Raw genomic sequence first — 17,837 nt, 5'->3', positions numbered from 1 at the left:
GGGGTCTCCAGGCCTCTCAACAACCCTGGGCTGGGCAGTTGGTGCTAGCACTCGGCTGGCCAAGGGTGCTGGCCCTAGCATTGCTCTTTGGAGTCCCAGGGGGCAGGGTTCAAACCAACAGCTGCCTGCTCACTGCTCCCCGTGACCAGCCCCAAACCTTTAAACGATGCCCCGAGAGACCTACAGCCCCAGACTACCCAGCGCCAGCCTTGACTCCAAGCCACCTCCCACACTGTGGGCCCCAGGGTCCTTCCCCGCAACTCCCGCCTGCTCACCGTCTCAGCCAGGATGGTGCGGTACTGATCACACTCAGCCTGCAGGGTGATGTTCATCTCCTGGGCCTCCCTCAGCTCAGCAGCCCTGTCCTGTGGGCACAGGGACTGGTAAGCCCCACACAAAGGCTTCTTCCCAGCTATCTGCCAAGACCACGTGTGGCACACCTTCCCCAGACACTGGCAGGGCCTTGCTTACCGAGGTTTCCATGTCAGTGGGCAGCTGCTTCAGCAGCTTAGGGCCTTGCTCTCGGAGTTCCTGCAGCCAATCGGCATAACTCTGCAAGGAGACATGCAAGATGGGCCTGGAGACAGGCCCTGGGCACGAGTACACAGGGTGGGCTGCCCACCTGCCCACCCCCTTACCTGGTGAGCTGAGCTTGAGAGTTCTGGCACCAGTGCCAGCACGGCCTCCTTGGTCTGTGCCTCGGTCAGGTGGAGCTGCTTCTCAGACTCCTCCTGCAGGGGGACAGGGCGTCGTCTTTCAGCTAAGGAGTCAAGGAGAGGCTGCAGTGGCTCAGTGGAGCTGACCGAGAGCAGCCTGTACTGGATCCACTAACAGACTGAGCTCAGATGAGAGGGACACAGCAGATGCTGGGCCTTCTGGCCCCTCGTGGCAGCTGCCTAGGTTCAGCACCCTTTCACTTGCAGAATTCTCCTGAGAGGGTAGGAGTTTGAATGGGCATTCTGGAAGAGGGGGTGACATCTGTGTCCTGGAACAGCAGCTGGGGTGGAGGTGGGGTCAGGACAGAGAATGAGTCTTACAGAAGCCACAGTAGGAGGGAAATTAGTCAGTTGCGGCTCTCCGGGAAAAGCTGTCACTCCCCGCCGCACTGAGGGAGCAACAGGGTGAAGCCTGGGGACAGCAGTCAGCCCATCTCTGGGGTTTCCTAACAGCCTGTCCCTAGTAGGCTGGACCCTCCACTGGCCCTGTCACCTCCTAGAGAGAGCAGGGAGCAGCAGCAGGAATTCCAAGTGATGTGGGGTCAATGGAGGCTAGCCCCAGAGGAACAGTGATGGGAAAAGTAGTGTGGGGCCTGTGACAAGGAACGCCTAGGTCTCCGACAGCCCACCGGTTCTGGACTCACACCCATGCCTGTGGTGCAGCCCACCCCTGGGCCTGCAATTGTGGCAGTCCACACTGCAGACAACCTGGGGCCAACTTTCCTCTTCTGCCAGTGTGACTGTAACTATGTCAGGTGACACTGTGGTCACTGAGGTCTAGTGGCCTTCACCCTGTCTCTTAACTTTCTATCAGGTGGACTTTGGCCCTTCAGAAAAGATGGGGTGGGCAAGGGCTTTAGTTGACATCATTGCTTGCCAGGAGCCCTGTGCCATGTGCCGTGTATGCAGGTTCTTTTCTAGCCTGGGGCCCAGACCCTGGGAGGTATGTTCACCATCTCTCCACCTAGACAGCCCAGAGCAACGGGCAAGAGGGGACCTCACCCAAGTGACCAACTGCAGACGTCACTCTGACTTTTGGGACTTTCTAGGCCAAGCTTTCAGAGGGCCAGGACAGAAGCAGGCAGAGCTGTAGTCCCACTCAGGGTAGGGCAGGCAGTAGGCTCCCACCCTGTGGCCTCTGACTCCACCCTGGCAGCCATCCTAGTCCTGTACCCTCATGGTGGTAGGCCCTGCTGAAAGGGAGAGAGGGCAGGGGGAGCAGCAAAGAGGACACTGGAGCCCAGGGCCAGGCCTGTCATGTTCATAGCCTTTCTGCTGTGCCTGTCCCAGGCAGGAGTGCTAGTTTGGTGAGGGGTGAGTCTGAGGGCAGGTGAGGCCCTGACCTTGGCCTGGGTCAGGGAGCGCAGCTTTTCCTCGCAGGCCTTCTCAGCTGAGGCTAGGGCCTCCATCGCCTTCCAGTTCTTCTCACGGAGGTCCTGGGTGGGGGGGGGGGGAGGAAGACAAGGACAAAATCAGCCACTAACAGTCAGTCCCTGTGCTCCAGGCCAAAGCAGGACCTGCAGAGGGACAGTGTGTTCTTGTTCTGGCCATGCCCAGGCAGGCAGGCTTTCCTGGGTAGCACTTAAGATAGGCTGAGGTGCAGGAGTGTGGGCAAGGAATGGGGCGTGCATGGAGATTGTCTTTTCAGGGGAACTCACTTGGGGGCTGGCGGCTGTCATACACAGTCCTGGGGCCTTCAAGGAGAAGAGGTAAGGTGCATATGGCCAAGGCCTCACACCCTCGGCAGCCATGGGGATGACAGCTGCGTCACTCCCTGCTCTCAGTGCCCACCAGGCACAGCATTCCCACCACAGGGATGGCTCCATACTTGAGCCAACTCAGCCCTGGGACCTGTGGTGTACTGGAAGGTGGGGCCCTCCTGGTCCGCCCCCTTGACTATCCAGGCAGCACCCTTTTCTGCCAGCCCCGTCCAGCACAACACCCGCCACTCACGTTGTTCTTCCCTTTCTGCTGCTCCAAGGCCTCCTTCAGCTCCATGGCTTCCTTCTTCAGACATGAGACCTGCGACTCCAGCTCCCCAAGGCTAAGAGGACACAGTGAGGTCACTGCCCTGGCTTCAGGGGTCCACAGCTCCCACAGGTCCTGTCTTAGGAAGGCCTTCCTGTCCTAGCCACTCAGTGTAGCTGAGGCTCACCCAGCAAGGAACACCTGGGGGCTGAGCCAGTCTATCGGAGAGAGCCTCTCCAGTGCCACAGGTTCCCAGGGAAGGCAGAGCAGCTGCCTGAGTCCTCCCACCATGGTGGCCAGTGCAGGATGGGCTCTGGGGTATGCTATAAGACACTCTCTTCTCTTGAGCCTAGTCCTGCTACTGGTGCACAGCTCCTGCTCTGGGGAGCCCAGCACAGACAAGCTAGCCCTGTCTCTGGCATAGCTGACCCTCAGAAGCCTGAACTAAAGACTCAGTGCAGCCATGACAGCACAGGGACCCTGGCTAATACTGCTCCTCAAGGACCGTGTGCCTTGTGCTCTTAAGAGCCTATGGCACACCCTAAGTCCCAAGTGACTGCCTCGTGGACCCCAGGGAGGCAAGCCCCAGAGGGTATGGTCATATCAGCTCAAGCCCCAATCTGTTCATGGAATCCACCCAGGTGTGTCTCCAATCAGCAGTAGCAAACAGGCCCCAAGAAGGGCCCGGGGCAGCTGCCAGAAGGGACAAGGTCTGGCTAGCAGTGAAGTCATGTGTGCTTATTAGCTCCTATGTCCCAAACCTCCAGTCCAGCAAACTACCCAGGCAGCCTGCCCAGGTCTCTACTCTAAACTGTGTAAAACTTCTTCTTACTTGAATTATTGACCACAGCCCAGGTGTCCCTTGCCTTGTGAGGTGGACAGAGCCCAAGTGGTGGCTGAATGGGTGGTAGCAGACAGACAGGTGGGTGCTTGGCTGAGTTTTGCTCCTTGTGAGGAGCCAGGAACCCTCTGCAGGCTGCCTTCTCTCCTGCCCAGGCCTGTCCTGGCCTCTAAGTCACAGAGGGACAAGGGATGGGGCAGGAAGGGAGTCTCTAAAGGGGGCTCTTCCCCAGGGCACCATGAAGGTGGCATCTCCCAGGGTCCTCTGCTCATGGCTATGATAGAAGCAATTGGGCAGAGTCCAGTGCATCTCGTCCTCATCAGCTTACCGGGTCTGTTGCTGCTCAGCTTCTGCGTGGCTAGCCTGCAAAAGACACAAAAGGCTCCTGGGGCAAGGGCAGAGCTAGGGCAGAGGCAGAGCTCTCCCCACTTCCTGTGGAGGGGCTGACCTGAGCACTGCGGGCCTGGCCTGCCTCCAGCAAGGCCTCGATGGACTGGATCCGCTCGGTGAGCTGTGAATTCTCCGCCCTGGCCTCCTTGAGCTGCCCCTGGAGGCTGCTCAGCTCCTCACGCTTGCTCCTCACCTCAGCCTCGGAGGACTGCAGTTTGCTATGCAGCTCTGTGACAGGGAAGGGAAGGAGAGGGGTGTGAGGTGCTGCCCCTGCTGACCGCTGCCCCAGGCAGGCATGACACCCAATGCTGGCTTCCTTGGCTCCAGTGTGTGATCCAGGGTGGGGTGGGGAGGAGTAGGTCACAGCCACCGGACACACTAGGGTGGAAGTGCCCTCAGCCCTGATGAGACAATGATGGCCTGCGACTGCATCTCAGTGAACTTCCACTCGCCCCAAAGACATTGGCTTGTGTCTGTGGCCCTGCCACCCTCCCGGCCTACCCTCACTCACCTCCAAGCATAGCTCCAATCAGGCGCCTCAAACCCAGATCCCAACATCTCAGGCCCTTGTCTTGGCTGCTTTGCTTTCAAACTCCATGTCTACCACCGGCCACACTTGTCCCCACCTCCCCAGGGCCCCTTTCTGCCTGGGGCAGGCTCTGCTCCTCTGGGCCTGGGTGGCCCCCAAGAGCCTCTTCTTTGGCATACCCCAGTTGCTGTACCATCATGGCCCACTTGCTACCAGCATCAGAGAGATTGGAAATGGATCAAGGTGTGCCAGTTCCTGGCCCTGAGCCACGCACTTCACATGGTACCTGGGCCCCTCCTCCACCCAGTCCCCCATTAATCACAGTAACTTTAGTTCTCAAATAGGCCAGGTTCAAGTTCACTCCTCTTAGGAGCCCAGAACTGGCTTAATGGGGCTGGACCCTTCCATCACTCTAATTCAAGCCTATATATCCCTTCCTGCCTCAGAGAGAACACTCAAATCTATTTGGTTTAAAGCCTCATGTGGCCCCTGGTGCAGAGGCCAGCAAGCCAGAGGCAAAGGCTGCTCTGGGTTTCCATATAGCAAACTGCAGGCACAGCCAGGCCTCTCTGTGTGCATACTGCTCACAGCCACTTTTATCCACAGCAGCTTAGAGTCCCTCATCTGTCTTTTCACAGAAACAGTTTGCTGATCCTGCCTCAGCTGATGTTGCTGTGGGACTCTGTCCTTGCTGGTGACACTGCTGGTGAAAAACTGGCCCAGCCCATTGGCCCCCAACATCTGCCCAGAGGTCCTTCCAAGTCAGGGAGCATCCAACTCTCAGTGGCACCAGCTGCCCCCTTTCTCCAAGGTCACCCAAAAGCCTCATCCTTGTTACTGTCTCCACACCAGTGAGGTGCAAGGACCCAAGATAGGCCCTACCTTCTGAATCTGTCTGAGCTGGCAGAGCAGAAAGACCCAGAACAAATATGTGATCAACAGACATTAGCCACAGCCTCAGTTTACCCAGACACAGGTTCCTTACCCCATCCCTGCCCGAGAGGACAGAACCCTTACCTCTCTTCTGAGAGGAAGAGTGGAGCATCTGTGCTATACCCAACACCTGATTGTTAGGTCCTGCTAGTGGGGCCAGGAGGTGGGCAACCCAGACCCAAGCCAAGGAGTGCCACTGGGGCATGGCCCTCACCAGCTGCCCGCTGCTGCTGCTCCTGGGCCTTCTCTGCATCCGCCCGCAGGCTGGCATGGCTGGTCTGCACTCGGCATAGCTCCCGGCTGACCTCATCTAGGCGCTTCTGCAGGGCTTCCTCATTCTCCTTGTGTGACACCTGGTGAGCGGCACAGAGGGCAGGACAGAACTCTTACCTGGGTCAGCCAAACCCCACCAAAGCCCACTGTGGGTCTCTGACATGCGGAGGCAAGAAAGAACATCATCGTCTCTGTGTGAGAAGGGCTGCAGCTTTGCAGTGAGCAAGCACTTCCTCCGAGGTAACCCTGGCTTTCTCGGGGGCCTCTTGCTTGAGGCTCCTTGCATCTATACAGTCACAGGTGTAGCATGTGATTAAAAGCATTTAACATGTGGTTCTCCTCTGTCACCTGACACGGGGTAGACCCTGTGATGTTGCCAGCATACAAACAGCAATCCTATATAGTTCTCTCTAGGATCTTACAAGCAGCACCACACTGCCTGGTCTACCTTCCACTGCGCCACAAGGGGCCCCCTTGTACGGTGTGGGCACTCCTCTTGTTGGGCTCCTGGGACACGAGTGCTGTGTCTGACTGCTGAAGTCACAAGCAGGTTCCAGGGGAAGGTAGGGTTAAGAAGTGCCAGTCTGCAAATGATTCCTGAAGACTGGGTCCTCCTCAGCCCTCATGACCAGATCATCCTCTCCACTCCTGCTTAGGGCAAGGAGATAAAAGCTGGTGTGCGCATTTTGATGAGCGATGTCAAGGCACCGGTGGCTCTGACACGACTTGCCAGTGGGCGCAGGGCTGGGATCTGAGCCTGGGAGTTGTCTCCAGAGGCCTTGACATTGACAAAAGCAAACTTGCACCCTTTTGTCCTAGCACCTTTGGTCTTAGATAAGGACTGGACCCATCTGTGCATCCCTGCGCCTTCCTCCCATAATGGGTCCTGACAGGTCCAGGCAGATCCATCTCACTGTCAAGGTCTGCCTGCATCACAGAAAGAGAAGACTCCACATTGGCCAGCTCCACTGCTCACAGCTACATCTGTTTTTTTCCACTCACATGTTAGCCTATTTGGTGTATGCAATCCCAGTCCTTTTCAATTTCCCTACCACATCACAAAGCCTTTACTGACAAAAATAAGCCTCTGGAGTCACCAGGATGTCCTTGCTTTCTTAAAAGCTACCCCAAGGAGGGTGTGAAGGCAGCAGGGCGCTGTGCACCATGCGGCAGGATACTCTCCTGTGAGAAGAGGCTTCCAGGCCATGTGTGGAAGCTGAGAAAGAACAAAATCCACCTGGCATTGAAGTCAGAGGCTGAATCTATGCCACTCAGCTTGGTGTCTGCTGCAGACTGGCAGCATCATAGTGGTGCCCAGTGTTGGAGGACAAAAACAACACTGGAGCTAAACTTAGTTGGAGTTCAAACTCTACCTGCCATGTGCGGGACCTGGCTATGCAGGGAGGGGTGGTCACCTCAAATTTCCCTTTGGGAAAAATGCAGATGCCAGTGTATCTCTGGCTCATGGAGTTACCAAGGGAACTGGCTGAGTTTGCTCAGCACATGGGAAGCAGCTGCTTGATGCCCACTGGCACTGTTACTGACTAGGTTAAGGTCAAGGGCTTGAGCTTTATTGCCAAAGAATGACAAAGTGTGGCCGGGTGACCATGAGCCTCTCTATACCATGCAGACAGGCTGGGTGGCAAGTGCACAGGGCACCCCGACTCACCTGCAGCTGCAGCACCTGCTTCTCGAAGGTGGCAGCCTTGGCCTCCAGAGCCTTCCGCTGCTGCTCCTCCTGCCGGCTGGCCTCTGACTTCTCCAGTAGTTCCTTGCTGACCTTGCTGAGCTCTTGCCGCAGCTTGGCCAGCTCTGCGTTCTGCCTGCAAGAAAGCCACCATTCTGCCTGCAAGAAAGCCACTGGCGTCCATGCTACTCTGGGCCATGCCCAGCTTTGAAAGTCAGATCTGGAGCAGGTATTATATTTCAGCCCCCGGCAGGGGGCGCTGCAGGCTGTAGCAGTGAGGGGGACAACAGGCTAGCTGTTAGAACTCAGGACTCAGACACTGGAGGAAGGCCCCAGTCAGGGCCCTACACCAGGTGGCGGCAAAACTGTAAGGCAATCCCTGGTTCACATACATGGTGCCTGGGCACAGTTACACATCTAGCAAGAAACCAGAGCACACCTCTATAGGTGCTGGAGCCCTGGGGATGCAGGGTCACTGTGGCTTACTTGCTCTCCACCTGGCTGGTGGCTTGATTCAAGGCATCTCTCAGGATGGAGTTCTCCTGCTGCAACCGGGCCAGCTGAGTGTTGGGGCCATTCTCCAGCTGTTCCTGAAGAGTTCGAATCTGCAACGACACCATCAGGGACATCAGAACTGTCCTGACCCCACCAAGAGAACTGGCTTCCAGATGAGGCAGAGTGAAGACATATGACAGAACCCCCAGATGGAAGCGAATGCCGGGCAGCAAGAGACCAGAACATCAAGGCTGGGGGCTTGAGGCCAAGTGTAGGCTGCCAGCCACTCCTCTCCACCTCACTGCTCACTGCCGGCCTGTGGTCACAGGCTGAGGTCACAGCGTGACACATCTGGGGAGGTCTGCTCCTGAGGTCACCAGAGTCGACTGTGCTGAGATGAAGCACACAACCGCAAGTCACAGCCTCTTAGGCATCCTGAGGAAGACTCCCTTCCTGCCCTCTGACCTCCTGCGCCTCTGAGCCAGGCAACAGGCAGGAGGCTGCGACCATGGCGGGGATGTGAGATAAGGATCAGGCTCTGAGTAGGGTAGACAGCTGCCTGGTGCCAACCTCAGATCTGTGCTTTCCTTTTAAAAGATATTCATTTAGATAAAAGGCAGAATGTGAGTGAGTGAGTAGTGAAGAAGGCAGAGATCTTCCTCCTGCTCACTGGATCACTCTCCGTAGCATGGCCAAGTCAGGACCAGGCTGAAACCAGGAGTCGGGGTCCCATGCGCGTCTCCCACACAAGTTGCAGAGGCCCAGTGACTTGGGTCTTCCCCAAGGATTTAATAGCGAGAAGCAGCAAAGCAGCTGGGACTCAAACAAGTGCTCTAACATGGAACACCACCATCCTAAATCCTAAAGCGCCAGCTTAACCTTCTGCACCACAGGTCCAGCCTCACTGTGACTCTGGCGCTCACAAGCCCACAGCAAAAAAGCACTGTCCAGGGTCACAGGCAGGCTGAGCACCTGATGCACAGAGCTGGTTGCTTGAAGCTATGTTATCAGAACATGCTCTAAACTCTAACGTACTTTCCTGATTAACATGAAATGCAGCACCTCTGTCCAGTTAGATAACCCCAGCTTCCTGCACCCCAACCACCAAGTGCCCCCCACCCCCAGGGCCCCAGTGCCACTGCCCACCTTGCCCTGCAGCTGCTGCACCTCCTTTACGTGCTCTCGATAGCTGGCCTGCATGCGCGCCTGCACAGCTGCGATTTCCTGCTCCCGAGCCACCAGCTGCTTCTTCACCTTGGCCTCCCCAACTGCTGCCTTGGCCTTTTCAGCTGCCATCTCCTGGGAAGAGGATAGCAGAGAGAGAGAGAGCCGGTCAGGCCTGTGGAGGAAGAAGTGTAAGTGCCCCCAAGGTCAGGAGGTGACTTGAGAGCTCAGTAGAGACCCCTACAGCTGGCTGAGGCCACCAAGAGCCCTGCCAACAACAGCAGGAGCACCAAGAGAGCCTGCTGACCTGGCTGGACGTGGCCTTGGCCATGGTGAAGCGTGCAGAGCCTACTACCCCGGTGTTCCTGAGCACTGGCTCAGCCTGTCTCCGCTGACAACATCGCAGCGTGGCTCACACCAGGTTCCCAGAACATCCACTTCCCCTCCAACACTTTTGTTACGACAGAGAGGCACGACCCTTGGTGCTTGGGACCAGGATGTGGCCAGCGTTTCTAGAGGGCCTGCATGCCAGGAGCCACCATTTGTCTACTCCAGTCCAAAGGAATGTGTGTTCCAGTCCCTGCCAGGATGCCCACAATCTGGGGAGCTGGCAGCCTGTGCACAGGCAGCAGAACCCAGGGTTGGCAAATTATCCCAGGATAGTAGCACTGAACAATGTGGGGAAAGGCAGGGTTCACAACCTGAGGAAGGGTGGTGGGCATGCTTCCTGCCCCTGACCAGGCCAGTGTCTATATGGTGAGCACATACACTAAAGACATGGCTTCCCTACTGGATGCCTGGGTGCAAGTACCCCATGAAATTTCAGGGCTTTCCCCTTCCCCGAACTGGGCACAAGACCACACAAGGGAAATTCTAGCCTTCTCCCTACCAGCGCTGTGAGGGAAGCCCATCTGCTGAGACAGAAGAACCAGGGCATGGACTGGGCTGACCACAGTGGCACAGGGTACTCATGTGGTTCTCTGGGTCAGCACTCCTGGGATCAGCACTCCTGGGATCAGCTGGCACCCACTGGCCCTGCTTTTCAAAGATCGGCATCCTTTGGCTCTCCCCAGGGTGGGCCTGCAGGGCTGCCGAAGGGACACTGCCTCGTCTTTAGTAGTGGGAGGGCATCATTCCCACTGTGCCTACAGAGGACAATTAAGGTCCACTGCTCATCTGATTCTTAGTCAGATGTGGAAAGTGATCCACAGCTCAAGTAGATGTGAGACCAGTGCTGGGGAAACGTGACAAACGAGGTATGGCCAGATCTGGGTGTGGAAGACCGATGCCCTCCTCTGTCCAGGGAGGCAGCACCACGTACCTCAGCAAGGAACCCCAATTTGGGCAGCACAAGTGTGCCTCCACACACACCAAACTGGAAGGTTCCTTTCTCCCTCTAGCTTCTTCACTCCAGCCCCTTGAAGTGCCTGGTCCAGCCTCGAGAGGAGGAAACCAAAGCACAGAAAGGCCTCGGCATGCCCATGGCTAAAGAGGGAGGGTGGGGGGAGTTGCCATGGGCTGTTATCCATACACCTGTGTCACCTCAGCACCACAGTTGGGTGCTGGGCTACGAGAGGCAAAGGCTTTGCCCGAGGCTTACAGCCAGGAATCTACTGCTGCCCCACGCAGGCAGGGCTGGGCTGCCTCCTCACATGCAAGGTGTACTTGCTGCCATCCTTGGTTTTGGAAATCAACTCACAGTTGGTGCTGAAGGAGAGCATACTTGTGTCCAGTGACCAGCACAGGGAGGGGGCTGTTAATGAGCTGACGTCTGGGCTACCTGACTCCAGTGGACAGGGAAGCCAGCCAGAGTAAGAGGTGAGGACCACATGTCACTGCCTGAAGTGGCCACCTAGTAACTGGTCACACTCCAGCCATTCTGTGTTAAAGGTGGGAGGCATGGGGAACTAGCCAGGCAATGGCTCACTAGCCCTTCTAACTCGAGGAGGGTGTGTGTGTCAAAATCTCATAAGGATGCCTCAGTTTGCTTATAAAGAGGGAATGAATCAAGACTCTGAAACCAGCAGGCCCTTGGGATGGGAAGCTCACATTTGCAGCACATGCCAATCTCTGTGGTGTAAACGCTCTTCGATTTGCAGAAAGAGAGGTGGACACAATGGGCTTTCTGAGCCTGGGAGGGCAGCTCCAGCCATCCCACAGTTCACCAAAAACCCAGAGCAGCTCATGTGGAGGTTGCACGTACGTACGCTTCAGAGGCATGGCAGAGAGAATGTAAATGGCAATGGCCACTGGAGGCCTGCCCTTTACTTCTCTGTTCTTGCCTACCTCCACCCAGCGATCCTTCCAGTCTAATTTAACTGCACCTCCTGAATTTAGGCCAGAAAAACAGGATACCTCATCTCCTGGTCCTCCTGAATACCAGCAGGAAGTGCTGCAGGCCACCTTCCTGCACCTACGGCCCAGGACAGAGGAGCAGACAGCTTCCCAATGCAGTGCTATTGCCCTGTTCTGCATGTCCTCTTGGAAGGCAGGGTTCGGGAAGTGGAGAGTCAAGACACAGATCCTGGTGAACTTGGCAGGGCCAAGAGTGGTCTGCAGCACTATGGGTCCCAGCATGTCCTCAAGGATGCCCTCCCAGGAATCATCTCCCCTGCCATGCGAGCAGCTGACACTAAAGTTGCCTGCCTCCTTACACATCACTCTCTGATACTGGAAAAAGCTCTTCTCCGCCTCCCCACAGGGTTTTCACTCAATTCAAGAAACCACTATAGATGTATGGTGCCCAACTGAAAACCAGGACCCTCTTCGTGATGGGACCAGCCTGGTGAGAGTCAGTTCTGAGCCAGTTGAGCTCCCAGCAGCTGCTTAACTTCCACGCACTCTTCATGTCACTCACTGGGCCTGCAGGTTCCACTGAGCAGCCACCCCCAGAGCCTGCGACCCAAGTGCAGCAGTGGGCGGAGGTCCTCACTGGGCAAGGACAGCAGGGGCTGTACCTTGTTGAGCTCCCTCAGTTTGCTCTTGGCCACGGCCGCGTCTTCCTGCTCCGTGGCCAGCAGCTTCTCCTTCTCTTCCAGCTGTCGTTTCAGAATCGCCACGGGGTCACCCTTCTGAGTAGCCTAGAAATGCCCAAGAGCTTCATAAATATAGGGGGACAGACAGACTCAGGGCTTGCCCCCCAAGGTGAGTATGCCTGAATCTGAACACTGCCGGAGCCACACAGCCTGCCAGGCCTCCAGGCGCCGGGGCACCATGTCCTAGGGCATTTTTCCCATATGCGGCCATTTCTAGCCCCTCCCAGGAACAGACTTCATTTCTGGTTCAGAGTCACCCCTGAGCTGGTGGGGGCAGCCTGGGGATGAGGAATATGGTTATGGGGTGGTGGCTTGAACTGAGCCTATCTCCTCTAGCATTCACAGCCAGAAGGGTCCCACTCCCTGAGCCAGGAGCCCCTAGCAGGAATGCTATTATGTGTGATGCAAGATCAAACCCCAGCTCCTGCTGGCCTCAGGCAAGGCTCCTGAGACATGCTCGCAACACAAAACCCTCCAGCAAATTACCTAACATCTTGATTCCAGTAAAGGAATAAACGTGTGTGTGTGTGTGTGTGTGTGTGCGCGCGCACCCACACATGCTATTTCCTGGTCTTACTGGCCAGAGCACTGAAGTGGAGGTAACATCTGACAGCAGGGGTACTTCTGGGTTCATCACAGGGTTCCCTCACACATGCTGTCCCTACAACTTCCTCACTGTACACTGGTTGCAAACTGGCGTGGGGGCGAGGCAGTGTGCAGGGTGGGGAGGAGTGGGAGGATACCAGGTACCCAGTTCCTTGTTCCACACCCAGGGTCTCCTGGAACACAGTGGCCCTTCACCCTTCACAGCTTTGGTTTGAGTGCAGGGACCCCAGAGTCTGCCTGGAAAGAGAAGTGCAGGTTCTTCCAGGAACATCCTCTGCAGCTTGGCAAGGTGGTAGGGTCAGCTTGTAAGTGGCCCCCAAATCCTCAACCTGGCCAGCTGCAGTGACCTCATAGTATGGCCAGGGACTGGGGGGGCCTACCTTGTGCCAGGTATCCTGAACGATGCCAGCCTTCTCAGACAGGATCTCGATGAGCCGCTGGGCCTCCCCCTCATTGAACACCATGCTTCCAATTGTGGAGACTAGCGTCGTGTAGGGCAGGTAGAGAGGGCTGTCGGTGTCCAGGGGCCCTGTACCTGAAGAGGGAAGGAACAGGATCTTATACCCACTCCCAAACCCCAGCAGCAGCCCTGATGCTGCTCCCCAAGCCCATACAGCCAACGAGAACTCTGTCTGCCTGGCAAGTGGGCAGGCCCTGGACGAATCTCCTGAGAAACACTAAAAAGTATGAGGCAAGGAGTCCCTGCTCCAGCCTCTGAATTTGCCCCAAGCCTCTGCCTGGGCCAGGAGTAACCAGCCTCCTTTTTAAACCACGGAAATAATTGAGTAGAATCACACAACGCATGAGTGACTTTCCTCTCCTACCAGCAATGCACTAGTTCAGTCCCCCCGCCCTGGTTTGACAAGGTTTTCCCACTTGGCCATGACCACTGTGGGTCCTGAGTCCCAAATCTATCCCTTACCCTGCTACACACACAGAGTAACAGGCCCAAACATCCTACTTCTGACCTTCCCTGGACGAAGCACAAGCAACACAGGCCTGTGGAGAAGGAAGCCTGGGACAGGCCGGTCCACTGATGACTGCCTGGAGGACACAGCCTTTTGCCAACAACTGAGAGTCATCTCTAAACCCCCAGCTCTGTCCTCCCTGTGGCTGATCAGGGCGTATCACACTGACACTGCCTAGGCAGCTATCCCTGAGCAGGCAGAATCTGTCTGGGAGCCCAACAGAAGAGCCAAAAAATCACTGGGCTGCTCCTTAGCTGAGCCCACCTAGGATGGACAGAGAACTGGGGGGAGGTTTCCACAGCAACTCTGAATTCTCAGGCTTGTCACAATGTTTTCACTTACCTGTTACAATATTTTCATGGCAAGTCACTGCATTTAGCATGGCACCTTAATGAGGGGACGTGGGTGAACTGCTTATCATGAACACCCCTGGAATGTCCTAACTTGATGAAGCCCGACAGCTTACAAATACCCACACTGACACTACAGGTGTCACAGCTTGTGGGGGCCCCAGGGAGGGTGTGGGGAAAGCCTCTTTCTTCCTTTCTGTGGCATCGTGTCTGTGTGCAGAGGTGAAGGCCTGCTTTTGGAAGTATGGGGGTGGAATTTGAGCTCAGCCAGGCCACTGGAGCTGCAGCCTAGGCAGGATGACTCCATGTCAAACTGATGGTCACCAACAGCTTTTCCTCTTCCTGACTCCTGACTCCCAGGGCCACCAGTAGGAAATGCTAGGAGTTTCAAAGGCTTGGATAAAAATTAGTAAGATGTCTGCAATGATCTGTATTTAGTGACTAGATGCTGAAAGAGCATTTTGGATGAATCTGGATCCACACAGACTGTTTCTGGCCAGCCTCTGTTGACATTGCTGAGGTGGGACATTTCAATCACAGGTATGCCACACATATGTACTCACACTGCGAAACTCCTCTGCTCCACTCCTGCCCAACCCTGGGCATCAAAGTGCTGTCCACAGCGGCTGTCCTACGAGGGACCAGGGGCTCTGGCCTCTCACGTACTCTCCTCTGGAAGACCCTGCCTTCCAGGTTCCCACACAGTGTACAGCCAGGCCCACTGCTCTCCAAGGTATGAGCCACCAACAGCTGTGTGTGCTTCATCCTGCAGCCTCTGCCCACCTCTGGTATTCCCTGGAAATGCTATTTTTACAATTTTTTATTCATGTTAAGTCTATTAAATTTAATTAATATCTTAATTTTAAAAAGCAATAAACCTTGTAACAAATGAAACAACTCAAAACTATGCTGAGGAAAAGCCATTTCTCTTTTATCCATCCCCAACCCTGCCCACACTGTCTTTAAAATTATTTTTAAAAACTGTAACATTATAAAGCCATTTTTGATTAAACTATTTACCTAAGGACTGTGACACCTTTATTGTCCCAAAGTCAGGGGCCGTAATATTGAAATTGAAAAAAAGCTCCTAGAAGCAGGAGGAGGCAGGACTTTCCCGAGACGAAAGAGCAGGACCAGGTCACTGTCTCCGGCATACATTGGTGACTCCAGCAATCCCTGGCACTGTGAACACGAAAGGCACTAAAGGAAACCTGTCTAACTCCACAGTTCATCTGGGAAACCACAGGCTGAAAGGACGCAGGGAAGTGTACTGCACAGGTTAGCTCACTGAGGGAGCAGACACTGCAGAGGGCACAGTGACACTCAGGGACAGGTCCGTCAATCCTAGCCAAGCAGCCCTGGGCACATTCTTTCAGGTAAAACCCTCTTAGCAGAAACTAAGATACTCAGCTTTGTGGACTAGTTCAAGACTAGAAACGAGATTTTAATGTGCCATTCCTGATTGATAGTGCTGCCAGCTAATTCCACAAAAAACCAAGGAAGAAAACTGAGGGGCTGAACTAACACCCCACAGGCATGTTGCTAGACAAGCAGGTTCACCTCCCTTTGCCTTGGTGTCCCGTCTGTGAAGCAGAGCTGTCACCTATCCCTCCCTCACAGCCAGCTACAGTGATCCAACTGCAACAGGCCCAGGATGATTCCTGGCACAGCAGGGCAAGCCTTCAAGGGAAGATGGCAGAAGCCCAGACCCCGACCCCTCACAAAGGGAACGGCAAAGGAAGGCAAAGCTGATGCCCCAGAGCCAATCCCTCCAAGTCCAGTCCAGGATGTCAGCCCGGGACCTCGGCACCTCCTCCGGCCAGGGATACCACTGTCCTCACTCAAGATTCTAAACAGGCAGAACATCAGCTAACAAGCCCTGCTCCTCCCAGGACCCCCCCTTCCAGAATTATAGTGTCCCACATTTCAAAATGATGTTCTCTTTTACAGCCACAATGGAAGCTTAACCCTACAATTCAGGGACAATCTCTCTGCCTGCATCATAACCAGGGCCTCAGCTATAACAGAACTTAGGAGACTCAACAGCCCAGCACTGGCTCACTCAGCCACAGAGAGAGCATCGGAACCAAGCCAAGAACTGCTCCAATGCCCACAGACAGCTGTTGGTTAACGGGTGGGGATTATCGCCTTGGCCCCAGAATGAGCCCATCAGAAAGCTCCAGCCTGACATCAGCTGACACTCAATGTGCGTGTGCTCAGGGCAGGCAGGTCCGGCTAGTCTCCATAGTAAGTAGGTACCTACTGTGTATCTGGCAGTTTGCAAAATGCTAAACCTGCAAAAGTGAGGTAATGGTAGGACTATGTTGAGAGAGGCAGACAGGAGACCAGGCAAAATGGAGGGAAGGCCAGCAAGCAGCACCAGCATGGGTTTCAAGCAGGTACCACACACATGGTGGCAGGAGGCGGCAGTGGTGAGGGCTTGGTGAGGGCAGCAGCACAGGAGAGCAGCCTGGGCCATCAGATTTCACCCTATAGACCAAGAGTGAGGTTTCAGGACCCCTAGCGGGACGAGGCTAGGGCAGCAGCCCAGAGACGGGCCCAGATCTGAAGACTCAGGAGGCCTGGCTGCTGCCAAAGGGCCAGGCATCACTCTAGGAACTCCAATGGTGGCTCCTGACCCAGCAATGGGTCTCCAGGTGAATTAGATGACAAACATCCTCCTCCTTCTGGGGATTCGTTTCCACCCGTCCTGAAGGCCTCCCCTACAGACACATGCCTTCTATTACACCAAATCCGGCTGCGCCCTGTGCAGAAGGCCACCTGGAGAAAGGAACCCGCCCTAGCCACACTTGCAGCACCCTGCCATCCCCAGACACCCAGGCAAGAAGCCCTAGGAAGGGGCTTCTGGGTTCCTAAGAGCCAAGCACTGCACAAGGCATCACCGCATCTGCAGTCAGATTGATTCAGAAATGCAAGGCGAGTCCCCTACTCCTGCTGACCCCAAGTCCAGATGGCCTCCCTCCTATGAATCAGAGGCAACAGCTCCCGTCTGGATTTTATCCCTGGCTGGCAGGCAGTGCCATCTTTAGGAATAAGGTACTCTAGCCAGCCTCTCCATGATGGCACCTTCATGAACCAAGGCTGTGTGGCAGGTGCCAACCCTGTGAGGAAAGCACTCTTACAAGGACCTGACAGACACGTGAGCTGCTCAGGCCACAGCCACCTCAAACATAACTCTCCAGCCAGGTATGCCAAAACCTCCCCCGGCCCCATAACCACTGTTCTGACTCCAGATTTCAAACTCTATTTCCACCTGATTCAGAAGAGGTGGCAAGGGTGCCTGCCAGGTGCTAGGGACACCTGTGTGCCAAGGGATTGGCTGGTCACTACAGCCCAAGGGAGCAAGATGCTCTGTTCTGTGGCTCAAAGGGTGCTTGACAAATACCAGGCTTCATACAGACTGTGGTGCAGTTTACTAAATTCAGAGACAAACAATGGAGCTTTTTCTTCTTCTTCTTCTTCTTCTTCTTCTTCTTTTTTTTTTTTTTTAATTTCTATTGAAAAGGCGGATGTACAGAGAGGAGAGACAGAGAGGAAGATCTTCCGTCTGAAGATTCACTCCCCAAGTGAGCGCAACGGCCGATGCTATGCCGATCCAAAGCCAGGAGCCTCTTCCGGGTCTCCCACGCGGGTGCAGGGTCCCAAGGCTTTGGGCCGTCCTCTGCTGCTTTCCCGGGCCACAGGCAGGGAGCTGGAAGGTTAGCGGGGCTGCCGGGATAGAACCGGCACCCATATGGGATCCAGGGCGTGCAAGGCAAGCACCTTAACCACTTGCGCCACTGCGCTGGGCCCTTCTTTTTTTTTTTAACTTAAAAAACAACATGTGGGAGGCCGGTGTTGTGGTATATGGATGCCAGTTCA

General features: G+C 55.4%; 1 protein-coding gene across 2 annotated transcripts in view; it reads right to left on the bottom strand.

Moving 5' to 3' along the window:
- The window catches only part of RRBP1 (ribosome binding protein 1), a 54,607-nt gene that overhangs the window by 4,626 nt on the left and 32,144 nt on the right, over positions 1-17,837 (bottom strand). The window contains exons 3-15 of one of the 2 annotated variants that reach the window (XM_040981808.1): positions 13,018-13,172; positions 11,954-12,076; positions 8,979-9,131; positions 7,824-7,942; positions 7,320-7,473; positions 5,592-5,730; positions 3,974-4,143; positions 3,854-3,888; positions 2,670-2,760; positions 2,060-2,152; positions 639-731; positions 472-552; positions 276-365 (exon numbers count right to left, since the gene is read on the bottom strand). In XM_040981808.1, coding sequence (XP_040837742.1) covers positions 276-365; positions 472-552; positions 639-731; positions 2,060-2,152; positions 2,670-2,760; positions 3,854-3,888; positions 3,974-4,143; positions 5,592-5,730; positions 7,320-7,473; positions 7,824-7,942; positions 8,979-9,131; positions 11,954-12,076; positions 13,018-13,172 — 1,496 coding nt within the window. The remainder of the gene's footprint in view (positions 1-275; positions 366-471; positions 553-638; positions 732-2,059; positions 2,153-2,669; positions 2,761-3,853; positions 3,889-3,973; positions 4,144-5,591; positions 5,731-7,319; positions 7,474-7,823; positions 7,943-8,978; positions 9,132-11,953; positions 12,077-13,017; positions 13,173-17,837) is intronic. The other variant, XM_040981809.1, reaches the window with a different exon arrangement.

Source organism: Ochotona curzoniae, unplaced genomic scaffold (genome assembly GCF_017591425.1).
Source record: "Ochotona curzoniae isolate NIBS_2020 unplaced genomic scaffold, NIBS_Ocur_1.0 contig_3520, whole genome shotgun sequence".
In the NCBI taxonomy this organism is placed as follows: domain Eukaryota; kingdom Metazoa; phylum Chordata; class Mammalia; order Lagomorpha; family Ochotonidae; genus Ochotona; species Ochotona curzoniae.
Note: the sequence above shows the minus strand (reverse complement) of the source record. Positions and strands in the feature narration are given on the sequence as shown.